Below are 18,654 nucleotides of genomic sequence, written 5' to 3' on the forward strand. Positions count from 1 at the left end.
TTTTCCATCCTTGATAACATTCAACACCAACAAAGCACCATCAAATGTCCAGGGGCCATTATTAATCACCCAGCACATGTCCTCCTTATGATAAAATTGGAACAAAAATAACCCCGGTTTCAAATCCTTAATGTTAATACCCATGGCAGGCTTCCATAAATCCGCTAATTTCGTCTTCATTGCACGAACATTAATATTCTTTTCAGTCAAGAAGCGTCCCACCAGGCATAACTCGAATTTGTTAATATTTTCCTCCATCCCTTCGTCGAAAACTAACTCCTCATTCTTTTCGTTCTCGATATTCAACTCCGCCAACTGCATTTCCACATCATTCATTGTTGACGTCGAAAACTCTCACAATCTTATGAAAAGATAGAAGAGAAGAAACTCAACAGCTCTCATGTGAATGGAGAGAAAAAACATTATTTTTAGCTACATACATAACTTAATCTTACTTTGTTAACAGTATTGTAAATAAAAAACTAATATTTTTCCATACAACATACGTTGAATTTTAAAAACTAACATTTTTCACTAAAATCAACTTTTATATTAACAATATTGTAAATTTTACATTATTGTATATTATGATTGCAAGTCATTCTGACTTCAGTTGTGCATTTTTTATCTTTTTAAATTGAGTAAGTTAATTGTACATTATTAGTGAACTAAATAATAATATAGACCAGTACATATAATTTATTTAAATAAAATTCAAATTTTTTGGCCAACTCTGTATTCAACATATATGTTAATTTTTAGTTTTTTCTTTGTTAACATACTAACGACATTCTACATTTTAAGTTTAATCATTTCGTTTTAAACGTATACTGACTACCTTTATATTCAGTCATTAAATATAAATTATACAATACAAACAACAATATATATATATTTTGCTTAATGAGCTATATTGGAAACGTTGTGTAATTTGGTAATGTCTTGTATGAAAATAATACATATTGATAAATAATCAACTTGTATTTGATATACATTAGACATTGTACAACATTTACAAATAAGAAAAAACTAAGAACATCATAATTGCATGATGCATAAAAAACTCTGGAAAATGACCCGTGTCTCACACAAGTTATTATGCTAGTTATACTTATAAGTCAGAAATTATTTTATTTAAATATATTAAAATAAATAAATATTAAACACAATTATCTTAATTGATGAATTTTCAGTTAGAATAATATTAAAAAATTTATATATTTAAAATCAAAATCAATGAAAAACAAAATAATCAAAATAAGTTGAAAAAATACGTCATTCCTCACTATTTGCCCGTATTTTAAGGGTTCCATAAAGTATAGTTTCATAATATTTTTTTGAGTTTTTTTGTTTTGAATAAAAGTTTAAACATAAAACTTTTATTTAGAAAAAAAATTAAAAAATATTATGGAGTTAAACTTTAAAGAATTATTGAAAAGCGTGTTAAAAAATGATGTATAGAATTCAATGGGATAGAGGAAGTAGTAAATAAGAGCAAAGTCCAAGAAACTCATGCCCTAAACTAAAATTTAAGGCATTTTGTTTAAATGAGTGCTCCAACAATGTGCTAGTGGTGCCTTAAAATACTAGGACATTTATCAAATGCCTCATTTTCAAGGTATCATTAGGCATGCCCTATTTATTTTATATCAATAAAAAATTTCTTTCCCTCTCTATTTGCATATCTCTTATTTTTTCTTTTCCCTCCAATTGTACTTCAAATATAATATTATACTAATAATAGAGACACCATTATAAGACATATGGTTGGAGTTAATATGCAAAAATCACGTCTTAAATCACTAAGACATTATATTTTATTATATTTATAAGATATTTAATAGGAGATCGTTGGACTTGCCAAGTGCCTTGCAAGTGTTACCCCAAACAGGCCCTTCGTGTAATTAACGTGTCACTTGGAAACTCTTGGTTTAACTTGTTGGGAGTCTAGTATTTTAGGATTATTTTTTTTATATTTCTACAAAACACAAACCCGCGCCTCCGTTGCAATTCAAATTCCAGTGTACATTCATACACGCACAAATCTACAAAACAAACATCCATTGAAAAATTCAGGCTCGGGATCTGATTCGGCGATTTTAAAAGTGATTAATAATGAGAAAAGCCCTAAAAAGAAGCTCTTGCGACAGCACTACCACCAAATCTAAAAAGAAACAGAAATTAGATTCAAATAGTGCCTCATCAATTCAGCAGCAGCCAGGTCAAATTTCTCCATTCAATCCTCAGAATAAGTCTCCAATCCTCAATCTAGCTGATCCGTCTCGCTTCCAAGGCCTTCTCGATTCCGAAACCGATGTCTTTGCTCCTGAATCGGATCGTCCCTTGTTGTCGAGTGTGGATTTTAGTTTCGATGTTGGTAATGAGAAGAATGAGAGAGTGTTTGTTCTCAGCCAGGATTTGTTCTGGTAACTTTGATTTGTCCAACTGCTTTCGATTGTTTGATTTGATTGTATGAGCTTCAATTGTAGAATTTATGTTGTTTATTACTCGAATACAGTACTCCGGATTATATTACTCCCAGTGAGGCTCCGATTACCAACACTTTAAATTGCAATGAGGTGCTTTTCTAATATAAGTTCGAATTTATTATTTGTCGAGTGACCCGGTAATTGTACTGATTGTGTATTTGTTTTTGCTGCAGGAAGATATGTGTCCAAAGTCACCGGAGAAAATTAAGACGGTTAAGGCTAAGAAACAAATGCAGGGTAAGATTTATTATGAGCTTTCTTTTCTTACGGCTGTGAAGTTAAATTTGTATTATCTAATTTCAGTCTTTGTCTCGAGGTTGTGATAGTCATATGCTTGATTGTTTATGTTTATGCCATTCTATATCATTTTTTGCTCTATGCTATTTGAACATTAGTGAAGTCATTTCTTGGGCTGTGTTTTCCTGTTATGTCTTTATTAGGTGTAAGGGTAGTCTTTTGGTAGAGGTATGCCTTTATGAAAATGAAGGGGGAAGAAAAACAGAAACTTCTTTATATATTCAAACGTTTACAACCATCTCCTAATTATAGCAAATTTAAGTAACTTTTAGTTTCATTCTAAATGAAACAAGCAATGCATATTAAATGAATTTGAGGACCAAAAATGAGCAATCAGTGTTGTGAACTAGTTCAATTATCCCTTGAGCTCCTTGAAATTGTGGAGGTTATTTATGGTGCTCTTTGATTTGGTGATGAGATGTTGTGCGAATTTGGAGAACTAGTATAGTGGCTAAGACTTGTGGGGCCACCGTAACATGGCGTGTTTATTGGAGAGTTGTGGCATGTGTGGGGTGGTTTAATTTTTTCCCGGGTATCTATTTCTCTGTCTGGAATTGTTGCATTCTAGTAGCCTTGAAGCCTGCTAGGTAGAACATCAATTGTTCTTGTTTTATATGACCTTCTAGAAAAGAGCATATTTTGTGTTCTGATTTTGTCATGATTAATTACTTGATAGTTAACATGATGTCAAGTGTTATCACTAGAGCAGTGTGTCTTGTTTCTGCAAACTACCTATTTGCAAATTTATTTAACATTTGGAAATTGGTAGTACCAGAGTTGGGGTAGCAATATGTTGTTGGCAAATAAAGAATTTTTTGTGGGTGGTTGAAACTTGAACGATTTATTTAGAATATTAAGACTTCTGATGCGTGCTTTAGAATATATATGTATGTGTGTGTGTGTGTGTGTATTTGGAAAGAATGCAAGAGAAGTAAGGTTTTTGAATGATTCCAATCAGCGCTCATATGTACTAGTTGACAATGTCGTTTTTCAGTCACAAGTGTAGTTCAAATATTTGTTGGATAAATTTCAGATGCTTGACTCTAACTTTTTGGAGCATGATGATGGTTTCAAGCAATCCCATAACTAGATCTATATCGAATTCAACTAATAACTGAAATAACAGTTGTCACTTGGTCCTTTTTTGACAAGACAAGACCAATGGTTGGCTGTAATTCTGCAGGACAATGAATTACTATTAATATATTTGTGTAGAGACTAGACTATGATTCTAATGTATAACTCTTAAATGTGTGAAATATGTATAATATATTAGTACTACATTTTGAGATCAACATATCAAATCAAAACATCAATTTCGGTCACGCGGATAGATCTTATTAGCCCAGCTCAAACTAAGAAATATTCCAAATGGTTATTTCATCATCTAGTGTGATACATGTGGACCTATAAACCCTTGTGATTTTTGAGGCGTCCTTGTAGGGCTCGTAAATGAGTCGCTGCTTCACAAAGTCAAACAAACTCATTTGTCTTGATGCTATATTGTGATTTGTGATTACCAGTGCATAGTCACACTCTCACTTTTCTTATTTATCGTTATCATCAGTGGTACCATCTCTTATGTTCCTCTCCAAACATGATTGCAACTAGCAACTTTATATTAATATACTCAAAACTCAGAAGAGATCTTCTATGTATCTCACATAGGCATTTTATCAATATTACTACATAGCTTTGTTGTTTTCTGGTTGTTAATTAGGTAAATGGTTGATGTCTTCTTTTCTTCCACAAGTCCTCATGTGATTATCTTCCACATTTGTCGAGATCTTCATATTATATCTCCCATTTTTATTAGTTGTGGTTTTTTTACATGCACATAACTTTTGTCTATTGGGGTTTTGCCAATTTTGTAGATGAAACATTGTCAAATTTAAGTGCAGCTAGTTTTCCTTATGATCAGCCAGTACCGGAACTTATGGATGAAACGGCTGTTTATCATGATAGCAATTCAGTAAAAGCAATAGATACTGAATTTCAAAAGAATCACAATTACATGTCTCAGTCTGCAGTGGCTTTACGCTGTCGAGTGATGCCTCCCCCCTGCATGAAAAATCCTTACCTTATGGATAATTCAGGTGTTGATATAGACCCATTTGGAAGCAGCAGATCTAAATGTGAAGGTATACTAATTCTGTTACTTAAGGTTTTTTTAATTAATAGAAAGATAACTCCCGTACGTGTTTACCTGAGGTTGCTAAAAATTATCTTGTTGTTTAAATATATATGCGAATCAAATGACACACAATTTAAGCCTTTTGAAATTTTATCATCGTCATGGTTGTCACGTCGAGGAGTCGAAGCGAGTCGATGGACCTCCCGCTGGTCGACTAGTCGATTAGTCGTAGACTAGTCGATAAAAAAATAATATATTATTATAAATTATATATTTGTGATTAAATATACACACATATATATTTGCATTATGTAATGTAGATTTCTAAGTTATAACCTCTTCCATAATATTTTTTTTAGATTCCAAGGAATACAGTAATTGTGCAGAATGGAGATTGCAGAAAAACTTTAAACTTATCTATTATCAGTTATCACATATGTATAGATACATATATATATATAACTATACATACAATATACATACATATATTTATATGATGGTTTGTATATATAATTATACATACAATATACATACATATATTATACAGAGAAGAAGAAGAAGAAGAAGGTAGAATTAAAGATTTGTAGAAGGAAGAGAAGAAGAATTAGAGAAGAAGAAGATTTCTTACCCGTTAAAAGAAGCAGCCGTCGTTGGAATAGAGAGAGAAGGTTGTGGCTGGTGGGTAAAAGGGTTTTATTAGACCCGTTATCTTTTTTTATTAAAGATTGACCGGGTTTTGACCGGGTTTGGACCATTTTTAGTCCGGGTTTGGACCAGGTTATAAACCAGTCGGTGATCCGAACGACTTAGCAGCCCGACTAGTCGACTAGGTGACCGAAATATCAACATTCACCGAGTCGAGATGTTGAGTCGATAACTATTCACCGCTTGGTCGACTAGTCGACGACTAGTCGCGACTAGTCGACCGCCATGACAACAATGATCATCGTATATGTAATGTGTTTAGTCATTTAGTCGATGACTCGGTGCTATGAAGTGATTCATAATTATCAGACTAAGATTGCACAGTGATACTACTTGATTGAAAGAGTGATATTGCAGTTCTAAGCTATCATCACATATAGTTATAGGAATTTGTTTCTGTCATTTAATTGGTGGCCCCGTGTATTATATGCCCTTATTTTTCGATCAATATCTTGATCATTTTATATAATGTGCAAACCTTCAGGCCTTTTCCCTTCATCCATTGGCAGTGATGGCTTTCCACGCTACCGTACAGATTTTCATGAAATAGAGGTACACTTTTTATTTTCAAGGAAATTTTTGTGATTTTGAATACATTTGGTCTGTTCCTTGGTGATTGTTTCAAATAATCTAATTCTGCTTCAGCATATTGGTTATGGGAACTTCAACCGCGTTTTCAAAGCTTTAAAGAGAATCGATGGTTGCATGTATGCAGTAAAACATAGCACGAGACAACTGCATCTGGACTCGGAAAGGTTTTGTCAAATACTCGAAATGCTTGGTGAATAAGAATTTATGATTTTTAATATCATGTATTATGTGCCTTGATTATGCCATCATGGTTGCAGGCGTAAAGCTTTGATGGAAGTTCAAGCTCTGGCTGCTTTAGGTTTGCATCCTACTTTAATGTCTCGTCCATTTTCTACTTGCACTTGGTATCTATATTATGCTAACCATTCTCTTTTGTAGGAACACATGAGAACATTGTTGGCTATTATAATTCTTGGATTGAAAACGAGAAGATCTACATTCAGATGGAACTTTGTGAGCGTAGCCTATCCATCAATGGATCGTCTAAATTATTCAAGGAAGGAGAGGTCTTATCAGCAATGTACCAGGTTAACCTTTTTTTATGAAACTTGTATTTCAAGTGAACAGTGGCTTATTATTATAAATTGCTTTTATGCAGTATGACATGCTATATAGCTTAAAACGATAGTTAACCTTGAACAACTGCTTATGTGGACCCTAACATTCAACTATCATTGGAAATGACCTGTGGAGTTCCAGACTGTCTGTTAGATTAGGGACACATGCAGCCAATAACCTATGCAGTTAGCACTTAGCATCAAGTACTTTTTCATTTTAGTTAAGTCTATTATAATAATATTAATATCCAGTCTTTGTCAAGGTTTTACAGTTCAAACCTCTGTTGGACAACAAATCGTCAATATATAGGACGAAAGGAGTATTATTATATGCTCCTACAATCTCAAACTAACATCGGTGCATGGATTTTTGAGAAACTAAATGTAAAATGGGGTCATGAGGAATCTACATAAACTTGGGGAGCACTGTCTGTGAATGCCACGCATGACATGATTCTAGAGGGCACCAAGCTGTCTAGCCCTTGAGGCCGAACCGAAATCATGGCTCGTAATTTTGGAAGCATGCTAATAGAAGCTGCATATTAGGACATCCTGCTTTTTTTTATATGTTGTGGATTTCAGTTTTGCATACTATGATTAATTTTAATTTTGTACAGATAGCCAACGCGTTGAAATATATACATGAGAGAGGGGTTGCCCACTTAGATGTGAAGCCCGATAATATTTATGTCAAGAATGGCAGATATAAACTTGGGGATTTTGGATGTGCAACTCTCCTGGATGCAAGCCTGCCCATTGAAGAAGGCGATGCACGTTACATGCCCCAAGAAATTCTGAATGAGAAGTATGATCATCTTGATAAGGTCGATGTTTTCTCCTTAGGGGCTACTATATATGAGCTTGTCAGGGGGTCAGCTCTGCCAGAGTCTGGTCCTCATTTTCTACATCTCAGGGAAGGAAAACTGCCACTTCTTCCTGGCCATTCTATTCAATTTCAGAATTTACTCAAGGTAAAGTCATACTTTCTGTTTTTGCATTACCTGAGCTTGCTCTTGCTTGAAATTACTGTCATTCTATAAGTTTTTCACAAGTTGATATATTACCCATGAATGCTGAGGATTAAAAGCCTAAAATAAGATTTACTTAAGGATATAGTTTAAAAGGTTAAAACAGAAGTTCCTTGCACTGAGCAGCGGTGTACTATACATTTAAACACTTGCTGCCTATCGCATGTGCAAATGATACTCTAACAATACTTCCGGCTATTTTTTCCATCTGTTTCATAGTAGCTGGCAATGTTGCAAAATTTCTCACATGCATAATATCTGACATGCATTTATTTTCACCCGAAGAATGCATTGAAGTAGATAGACATTCTCTTAGCCACAAAAAGCCCCATGACATCTGCTCTTTACACTGACTTCCCAGAAATTTTATCTGCAGTCAACTCGTATTGAGAATTCAGTTCAAAGCAATCCTTTAGTATTTGCAATCTAATTGTTGATTTTTTTTATCTATAAATTTAGGCGATGATGGACCCAGATCCATTACGGCGACCTTCTTCAAAAGAAGTAGTTGAAAACTCACTTTTTGATCGAATCCGGAGAAATTGAAAAACCAGCTAACGATGTTTTCTATAAAAACATGTTCATAGGATTTGGGAGCTGAAGTTAAATGGCTTGTTAATGCTAATATGAAGTGGTCAGTGTATTGTAATTTGTATCTTTATTGTATTGCACCATAGACTTTCGGTTGACATGGTACCCATTTTGTGAAAAAATACACAACCTTGGAGGAACTGTTCAATACTGTATTTAGTTGAAAGGAGTAAATGTTATTGCATCTGCAATATTTCTTTAATTTTAATCTGTCTAGGATTTTAGTGCAGTAATCATGTATGTCGATTATTTTATCTATTTTTCATAATTGTAACATGTTCAATTAATGATTGATCCAATCTGAATATACTGCATTATCCCTGCTTTTATATTCATTACTGGATTCATTTTACCCTAAACAAATTTGCGGTTACATATAGCTAGAAGAAGTTCGTGCATTATCAATAGGTTTATGGATTTGAATCCCTGAAACAGCTCTATGCTGCATGCACAAAAAAGGTGTAACCAAGTAAAGCAGTTTGATTATTTTCCCCGTAATCTATCCTAAGGTGTAACCAAGTACAGCAGTTTGATTATTTTCCCCCCGTAATCTATCCTCTTCATCATATATAGAATATAAGTCTTAATAAAAAATTTATTATATGTTGAAGGAAATTAATGAAATACCAAAGTACCTGGATATTTACATTCTCTATAATAAAAGTTATAGTTATGCTAACGAAGTGTTGGTGCAGTGAGTGATTGAACTCTTATACCGTCTTATGGGAGGTCAGGAGTCCTGGCATGTATGTGTGTTATTAATTAGAAAAAAAAAGTTTATAGTTTCAATTTCCACCCCTTCAGGATTCACTCTGTATTATTATAATTTATTCATCTTTTAGTCGTTTTGAGTATTTTTCTTTATCGTTTAACTACTTATATATTCTAAAGCAAGTAACAGTGGCCCACTCATAACAATGTTCACTCATAACAATGTTTAAAATAACTTGACAATGTATCGGAGTAATAATCAATAAAAGGGAAAATATTAATTAAGAAAGGAGTATTCACTACAGTTCCAAAGCATCCACTACTAGGTGAAGTGGATTGGTTTAACCACCTACTTGTATTAATTAGATTCATTCTTTGTCATCTATATGTATTCAAGTAGCGTGCAGTAAGATGCTCCACTGAATACTAAGCTTATATAACTAATAATTATAACATTAACTAGCATTTTAAAAAGACCCCTGACTACAGTATGTCTTGCATATTTGTAAATGTCTTGTTCATGTTATAATCAAGTTTGTTTTTTACTAGCTACTCATTTTCTAAAAAAAATATGGATTCAAATGCTATGAGTTTGGAGGCGATGCAGACACGATTAGCACTAGAGGAAGAAGAAGGGAGGGAGTCATTGTAGAAGCTACGGAGAATGTGCAAGCACAACCAAAATATGTATTGATTAAAAAGTTTCTCACAGAGAAAAACATAAATTTTCAAGTCATGCAAAATATTTTAACATCTATACGGCGGCCAAGGGAGGGTAAGAAGATACATGATCTGGGTGGGTATCGATACCCATTCATCTTTTACCATATTCTGGATTTGCAGAAAGTGACTGAAGGGGGGCCGTGAACTTTTGAACAAAGTCTCATGCTGCATCATAGACTGGAAGCAAATGAAGAGGCTCGTTCGGTTAAATTGAATACAATGAATATATGGGTTTAGATATATGATTTACCCATAGACATGATGTTTAAGCTATTGGAGAGTATAGATAATTATGTAGGTACATTTGTGAAAGATGATCCTCAAACTCTTAATGGGGGATTGAAGATGTATAATCGAATCCATATTGTAATGGATGTTGATAAGCTATTAAAAAGAAGGATGAAGGTTAAAAGGGAGGGTGGAGAATGGTCATGGATAAACTTTTAAGTATGAACGACGTAGCATGTTTTGTTTTGTTTGTGGTTTGATAGGACACTTTGACCGAGATTGTGGTATCGTGTATGCGAACCCTGACAAAATCATTGAAAGAGCATATGAGACATGGTTACGAGCTCCTGTTAGAGGTGGAAAAAATCAGAGTATCGGAGCACGGTAGCTACGTAATGGAGTGTATGGAAGAAGGAGTTGGGAGTCGAATTCCGGTGGGTTTCAAGCATCAAATCAGACACAAGATACGAATACGAGATTTATGGAGGTGGATTCATCGAAATTGTAGGGGAAACAGGTGCAATTCGGTTAAGTGACCCAGATAAGCTTTTCCCAGTTGTTTCTTCAATAGAGCTTCATACTTTACTTCCAATTCCAGATAAACTTATTTTTGAAGTAACCCAGATAAGCTTTCTTTGACTTCCTGCACTCAGTAGCAATGTGACCCAACTCATCACAGTTGAAACACCTTATCTTTGATCTGTCACCAAATCCAGTTTTGTAGCCACCTTTTCTAGCTGAGTTATACTGAACTTTTGGTTTCCAATTATCGCTGTTGGAAGACTGGCCCTTATTCTTGAAAAATCTTGGCCTTTTGACCCTAATGTTAGAAAATTTTCTAGCCAGGTATGTCATAGATTGGTCCATCTCATCTAGCTCATCAAGGGTATAGTACTCATCTTCCTCTAGCTCCAAAATAACTTATTTTTAGGGTCCTTTGTTCTTTTGCTCCACAGCTTGAATGACTGGAGTTTGTGCATCTTGCTCATCTTCACTTGTTTCACTATCATTGACAAACAAGGCACTAGATCCATTAACTACATGTCCTTGGTTTGACCTTAATGACTTTCTTTATAACATTTCAAGTTCATATGTCTTCAAGATTCCATATAGCACTTCCAATGTCATCCTGCTCAAGTCTCTTCCTTCTCTTATGGTTGATATCTTATGTTCAAGGTGGCCAGGAAGAAACAACAAGAACTTTAGGTTCACCTCTTCAGCTTCATAATACTTATCATGGAGTTGCAAGTCATTTATCAATTTGTTAAACCTTCTAAAAACTTCAGTAATTCCTTCTTTAGGCTTTGCCATAAAACCCTTATATTGAGACACCAGTATCCTCCTTTGATTTGACCTAACTTCCTCTGTTCCCTCACACAAAATCTCTAATTCTCCCAGATCTGTTTGGCTATGTCACAATTGACAATATTGTTATACATCACATGTCAAGTGACTCTATCAGAATTAACTGCAAGCTACTATCCAGAGAGACTTTTTTTTTTCAGTTTCAGTGTATTTTGAGGGTTCTTTAGGAGCATAATGAGCTGGGATGACCATGTTTCCATCTGTAGATTGCTCAACCCTTTCCATGAGAGTAAAAGGGTGTAACAGCCCGCACTTTCGGACCATTAATTTTAAATCGAAACTAAAATAAGATACAATTTACTAAGAAAAAATCTATTACAAAGATACTATTACAAAAGCGCAGCTAACAGCGGAAGCCTAAAGGTCAATCTACTACAATTCTAGGTCCCCGAAACTCCAATGCTATCCAACTCGAATCTTAGACGAAACATGAAATATTCAAAGGATGAGCTACAAAGCCCATCAAGTACAAATTGACTAACTATTTAACCGGAAAATAATGGGTGTTTTAATAATACAATTTTTCTCAAAACAATAATAATTTTGTAAAATATTTTCTAAAATAAATCCAATCCTAAGTTTTATATTTTAAAATTAAGAATTTAAAATAGAACAGTGCATATTTTATAACAGATTTAAACAGAATAAAACAGAACGAAATGATATTTCTTATAAACACCATAGTCTTGATCTACGGCCACACTTTGTCAGTAGCCGACATCTAATTCTTATTCTTATTCTTTATACCACACTTTTCTAGTGGTCGGAATCTAAAGTTCAATAATTACGCATCCTTAATAGGTATCTAAAGTTGCACACTTGTGCGCCTAATAAGGGTATCTAAGACTAGTTCCAGAACTATAACATAAATTACGAACGGGTTCGAAAACGTAGAGACTGGATTTCAAAAGATTATCTTATTTCTTATATAGTTCGAAACATAATTCTTATATCTTTTACGAAATTCGAAAATCAGAGTATAAAAACTTTTCCGAAAATAAAAGTAAGTCAAAAAGTACTTACCTTAAAACCTGATCAGATCTGAATTTACTCTTTTTGACCCTCTAAATGATGTTATCTTGAAAAACACGAAACACAAAAGTTGTAGAGAACTAAAAGAGCTTTCCAAAAAGTCCAAGATCACTGAATTCTAACTTACGATGAATTTTCTATGAATTTTACAATACTGCTGATTTTGGTGTAGAAGAGCCCTATGAATTTTGATATTAAAAACAAGGAAGACGAATATGATGTATTTATAATCTTACAAAACCCTATATCTTAACCTACAAGTTATCCATATTAAAATCTGATCAAAATTTTAGGCCCATTAGTCTAATTCAATTTTAAATCCTAGTCCTTATCTAATTTTAATTCTTTTTATTCTATTATTAATCTAATTCTAAAAATTACGGGATATTACATACTACCCTCCTTAAATAGAATTTAGTCCCCAAATTTACAACAAACCTATACATCTACGCCCCTAATATCTGATAAGTCAAACTTAAACTAGGGTCCACAGGAACGTATCCTAGGGAATGTACTAGTCCCTTACCTAATACACTCAGGAGGACAGCCTGCTCTAGATACTAACTATAACAGCCCGCACTTTCGGACCATTAATTCTAAATCGAAACTAAAATAAGATACAATTTACTAAGAAAAAATCTTGATGCTATCTTAATATCTATGCACTTATACTTCCAAAATCTTTATCTATTTTCTTTCGGATTTTTCTCTGATACCACTTGTTAGATATTGAGTATAACACAGGGGGGTGAATGTGTTTTCTTGATTTTTGGCCTTTTAAAACTTATTTGAATATGGTGAACAAAGCAGTTTATGACTGTAGATATATTGTGTTAACAGAATTAAGATAACAAGCACAAAAAACATAATATTTCAAAACTTAATTAATTTGTAGTAATTAAGTTTGTCTTGCTACAAAATATGTGTTCTTAAAAATATAAGAACTCAGCTCTTTCTTGAGAGAGTACAAGAAAAAATTAGATTTGTTTTGTTACTCCTAAAAAATAAATGATCAGTTTTTACTTTATAGATTAGTAAACACAGGTTTACACAGCATGCAATAAGATGTACTAAACCCTTTTCTAAGCTATCTTTGAATCTTTCTTTTTTTGGCTTAATAATCTTTGCAAATCTTGTAGGACTGTGACCATCCTTTGTCAGTTAATTTTGACTCTTGATCTTGCACTCTTCAAACTGCTTTTGTAGACTTTCCAATTTAAGTGAATAGATCATTTGTTGATTGATAATCTTGAATCTTTAATTTATCCGCATTAATGTATTTGAGGTTCATATCGAGATCTCCAGTTTGTCTAATAGAGAAGTGACATCTCGATAAGTATAATGACTTATCAAGATCTCTGAGTTCTCTATAACTGTAGTTAACTTGTCGAGGTCTCCGAGTTCTCTATACGTGTACTTAACTTGTCGAGGTCTCTAGATCTCTACATGTAGAAATAACTTTTTGATATCTCTGAGATCTCTATATGCATTTTGACTTGTCGATATCTCCAATCTTCACATCTTTATTTGACTTTTCGATATCTTAGAGTTCTCTACATGCAAAAATGACTTGTCGATATCTCCAATCTTCACATCTTCATTTGGCTTGTCGATATCTCTGAGACTTCTCTATAAGCCATTTTGGACTTCTCGATAAGTCATTCTGGAGTTCTCGAATGACTTCTCTATATAACTTGATCTGTGACTTGTTGATATCTTGACTTAAAACATTTTTCATAAAACATGTTTATTCAACTCCAAGCTTCTACATCTTTTTTCTGAGGTATGATCTTTGCTTGATCTTCTTCTAGAGTTTATTCTTAGGCTTGAAACTGTTTACAGAAAAATACACCAGTATAATCTTCTAACCTTTTTTTATAGACTCAAGAAATACAATACATAATACATATTTAGATTATCATACAACTAAATCTCAGGGTTGTCAATGTGAATTATTCTTTTTATTATACAGGCATGTCATGCACAATAATCTCCCCCAATTTGTGAGAAGATTTCTTATCACAAATTCATGTCTGATAACAAGACTAACCCTAAGTTAAAAATAATTATATAAATATTGACAGATTGATAAATACAACTTTTATACATTTGAAGATTACATGAGTTCCGTAGTTACAGCCATCAAGTGAATTTCTCATAGCCTGGTTTATTTCTAATGAGGTCCTTTAGGTTTACTAGCACCTGGAGTTCTTCTATTATTTTAGTCCCTCTTAAAGCTTCTACTGGCTTGAGCCATTCATCTAATGTGTAATCATTTAAGTAACCGACTCTGAATCTTGAGAATCTGCCAACTTGTATATTTAGAAAATGTCCATCCTTTGATATTCTACTCAACTCCTTGCCTTGAGTTCATTTGACCTCTGCTCAAACATTTCTATCTCCTTAGCATATTTTCTATCTCTTTCCTCCTTTTCAGCCTTTAATCTTGCATATGTTTCATCCCTTACCCTCAACCTTTTAGATAGCACAGCGTTCCACATTCTTGTACTTGAATCCTTATCCTTCATCAAGCTAATTACTCTCTTCAATTATGTGGTTGAAAAAGTTTCCATTATTGTACTTCTAAGAAAAATGAAGGTTCCATGTTGGTAGTAGATTCTGACTTCTGCTAGAGATACAACCCAAACTTTTACAATTTCTTCAGCTTGTTGTTGGAAAAAGTCATCATCTGTGATGCACATATTTAGAGGTGAAAAGTCAGTTTGATTGAAGCAATTCTAGATGACCCTAGTACCATCTTGCTTTGTTTTTTGTTTTCTTCCAACAGTCTTGAAGTGAGTTATGGTTGGAGGCTTGATTGAAGGTAGGTTTTTGATTTTAGTTAATGTGACATGGCTTGACTTGATTGGTATCTTGAGTAGGGTGTTTGCAGTTTATTTGTACAAGTATTTTGGCTTTTAAGGTAGGTTTGATTGAGATAGTGTTTGGCTAGGCTTAGTGTTTTAAATTTGTGAGATTTGGATTTGTAGGAAATTTTTCTTCTCTTCTCCACCCTTTCTCCTCCTTCTGCTATCTTCTCCCCTTTTCTTTTCATCTATTTTCTTTTTTTTTTCTACTTTGCTGCCAGTTGTTTTAGAAGATTGACTTGGATTTGAGCCAGAAGGTTTTTGCCCATCATTCTTCTGCTCATCATCATCCTTGTCATCTGTTGTGTTGAATTGAGTAGTTGGAAACATGGTCTCAGCATTCTGTAGGTATCTTCCCAGCATCCTGATCATCTCCTCATCTTCATCTGTTTTATTCTTCTTCCTCTTTAAGTTAGTTTACAAACTCATAATCAATCTTGTATTTGCCCTTACACAGTTTTTGGGAACTATGAAGTATCTACACTGTTTAGTTTGTGGACAAATGTAGGCCACTCCTTACTTGGATGTAGATAGGCTCCAGGAAAAGCAGTTATCCGAGCTTTATTGAGTTCATTGAGCAATTGGGTGTCCTCTGGAATTACTGGATTTACTCTATCAATTATTACATCCAGCTCAGATGCTCTCATGGTTTGAAGTTTTGAGGGAGACACATGTAAAAACATGTCCAAACCATAGTCATTGACATTGGCCACTATCCTTTTCTCCAAAAAATTGGCAACCTTTACTATCACCACTTTTAGAAAATTGATGTTATTGGCCAAGGCTCTCTTGTAAATGATGTAGTTGTTGTGAAGAGAGACTCTTAGTATAACCAGTAGCTCATTGAACTCCTTACCTTGACAGGGTCCTACTGTAACTTTCTGGAGTCTATCTTTACTTACATCTTGATAAATTTTGATTTGAGTAGAGCTTTGACCAGAGTGAGATGTAGATTTTCCAGCTTCCTTGGATTGTTGAATTTTAGCTTCTATCTCCCCCTTAGTCTTGGTAGCAGGCATTAGTAGTGGAGTTGGAATTTCCGGCCTCACAGCTTCAGGTATAGCTGGTAATAGAACATTTAAGGCACCTATAATAGCTCCCGATGAGATAGAATTTTGCATGTGGAGATGTTTATGAGAGTCTACTAGGGTCCTGATGTCATTTTGTTGACTCTGCACCAGAGTAGTGAGAGTTGTGACCTGAGCTGTGAGTGAGTCATTGGAGGCTTGCAAATTGGAGACTTTCTGTTGAAGAGATTGTATTTGGAGGTTTGTGGATGTGGAGATAGGCTGTTGTGAGCTTGATGAGGCAAAAGCATCAAATGTGGCTTGAACAGATTCCTTGATTCCCCCCATCAATAATGCTGAGGGTTCATATCTAGCTTGATGTAGTTGATCCAATTTGACCCTTAAGCCATTGTTATTTATGATTTGATTTTGGACAACTTCAAGCATAGCCAGAAAGGATTGCTTTAAGTTCTTGAAGCTCTTCTCCATGCTAGTGACATCAAACCTTGCCATTTGGTCAACAAATTACCTTGCCATTTGGTCAACAAATTTATTGAATTTATTTTTTATTTCTACTTGAGTTGGCACAAGGTCATCCAATTTTTCTGTGACCAATCTCCTGATTATGTCTTGAAGACTATTAAGAGTCTGTTGTAGTGCTTTACCAATGAGGTGAAAACCTTTGAGCTGTGCCTTATAGACTTCTGTAATAGCATCATAAACTTCCCGTGGGCAGAGATTCTTGGCATTGCTTCCTAGTATAGTGATATACTCTTTTCTAAACCTAGCAAAAACCTCATCCATTTCCAAACTAAAATCTTTATCTAGCCAAGCATCCCCATTCCAATCCTACTCAGCTTCATTTATAATCTTCTGTTGCTTTTTTTCGACATCTTCTTTGTAGGATAACTAGATTGTCTCATAATCCTGATTGGACATATCAGTTGTAAGTAACTGTTGGGTAATGTTGGCAAGGCCAGAGAGTTGATCCATAAAGAGGTCATTCATTGAAATTGGCTGAGCTTGAACATCCTGCAGCCACTGTGAGATGAGGTGTGAGGGTTGTTGTATAGGGTTGGAGGTAGATGGTATATATGTTTGGCTTGAGGTGGATGGTTGTGAAGAGATAGGTAACCCTGTAATTGGAATCACAGTTGAACTCACGGTAGAGACTATGGTTGTAACAGTGTATTGTTCACCAAGAATGGGAACCTTCATTGGAATTAGAGGGGATTTGACCTGGTTACTGTCGGTACCATGACCTCAAACCCTTGTTCTTCTTGAAAAGAACTGGCACCTGAATGTGTTTGATGTGTCTCCCCAATGATTGGGTCAATTGGACTCCTAGCTTCAATTGCTAAAATAATTTCAGCCAGGGTTTTGAGGGGAGTTGTTCCTACATGAGGAACCTCCAATTGAATTGGAGAGAATTTAGATAGCTCCCCCTCAGGAGTACTACCCACAAAACTTTCAATCTGTGAAGATTGATTTGCACATGAAGGTGCATTTGGTACTACCACAGGGTCTTCAGTAAAATCTGATGAAACCCCTGTATTTTTGTTGGTGTCATCAAGGTCTACCCCAGCTTGTAGCCTCTCACCAACTGAAAGTGGTTCTTGGTGGTGAGCAGAATTTCTTGAACTGTGTCACTTGATTTTGGTGACAGTTGAGAAGTGGGTTTAAGTGTCTCATTATATAAAGAAAAAATTTGGGAGATAAAATTAGTGATTTGAGAATTGAGTGTTGGAAGCTCTTCCTATATAGATGAGGGAGCTTCAAATGATGTGCTCTCATTGTGTGTACCATCATTATTCCTTCTTTCATAAACTTGAATGTTTTCAAGTTGTGGTGTAGACTCTTTACAAGATGCACTAAGGAGAGTGCTTTGTTCAATAGAAATAACCTACTGGGAGGATACAGAGGTAGCTAATTGAGTGGTCAACTCAGTTTTCTTTATCTGCTTTGGCTTCTTGACCGAGGTAGACTCTGGTTATGTTTGATCCTCACCACTCTCATTTATTATTGTTAAGGGTGCCTGCTTTCTCTTCTTTTTACTTACCTCACCCTTTTGAGAGGATGAAGTGGTTGGTTTCCTAGCTTCCAATGGTAAAGAAGGAAGGGTCTCGGTTTGGGAAGGCCCCTGTTGGTGTTCCTGTGTTTGTTCTTCCACATATAAAGAAGCCATAATTGTACTAATTGTGGTTGTAGACCTCATATCAGGCATAGGGTAAGGGAAAGTCTGAATCTCTCCAACATAATGGAGTGATTCTAAGACTTACAGGTACCTTATTCTTTGTAATAAGTGAGCCAAATAGAATTTTGGACACCT

At 34.6% G+C, this 18,654-nt stretch overlaps 1 protein-coding gene across 2 annotated transcripts; it reads left to right on the forward strand.

The window, feature by feature from the left end:
• The first annotated feature begins 1,961 nt into the window (after positions 1-1,961).
• LOC141708630 (wee1-like protein kinase) lies at positions 1,962-8,621 on the forward strand. 2 transcript variants are annotated; one of them, XM_074512349.1, is made up of 10 exons: positions 1,962-2,426; positions 2,519-2,579; positions 2,663-2,726; positions 4,661-4,927; positions 6,110-6,177; positions 6,271-6,380; positions 6,474-6,514; positions 6,595-6,743; positions 7,391-7,744; positions 8,261-8,621. In XM_074512349.1, the coding sequence occupies exons 1-10, from the start codon at positions 2,116-2,118 to the stop codon at positions 8,345-8,347; spliced, it is 1,512 nt and encodes a 503-aa protein (XP_074368450.1). In that variant the 5' UTR covers positions 1,962-2,115; the 3' UTR covers positions 8,348-8,621. The 2 variants fall into 2 exon arrangements, with proteins under 2 accessions (XP_074368450.1, XP_074368451.1); XM_074512350.1 differs by having other exon boundaries at positions 4,688-4,927.
• Positions 8,622-18,654: the final 10,033 nt, after the last annotated feature.

This window comes from Apium graveolens, chromosome 2 (genome assembly GCF_009905375.1).
Source record: "Apium graveolens cultivar Ventura chromosome 2, ASM990537v1, whole genome shotgun sequence".
NCBI lineage: Eukaryota > Viridiplantae > Streptophyta > Magnoliopsida > Apiales > Apiaceae > Apium > Apium graveolens.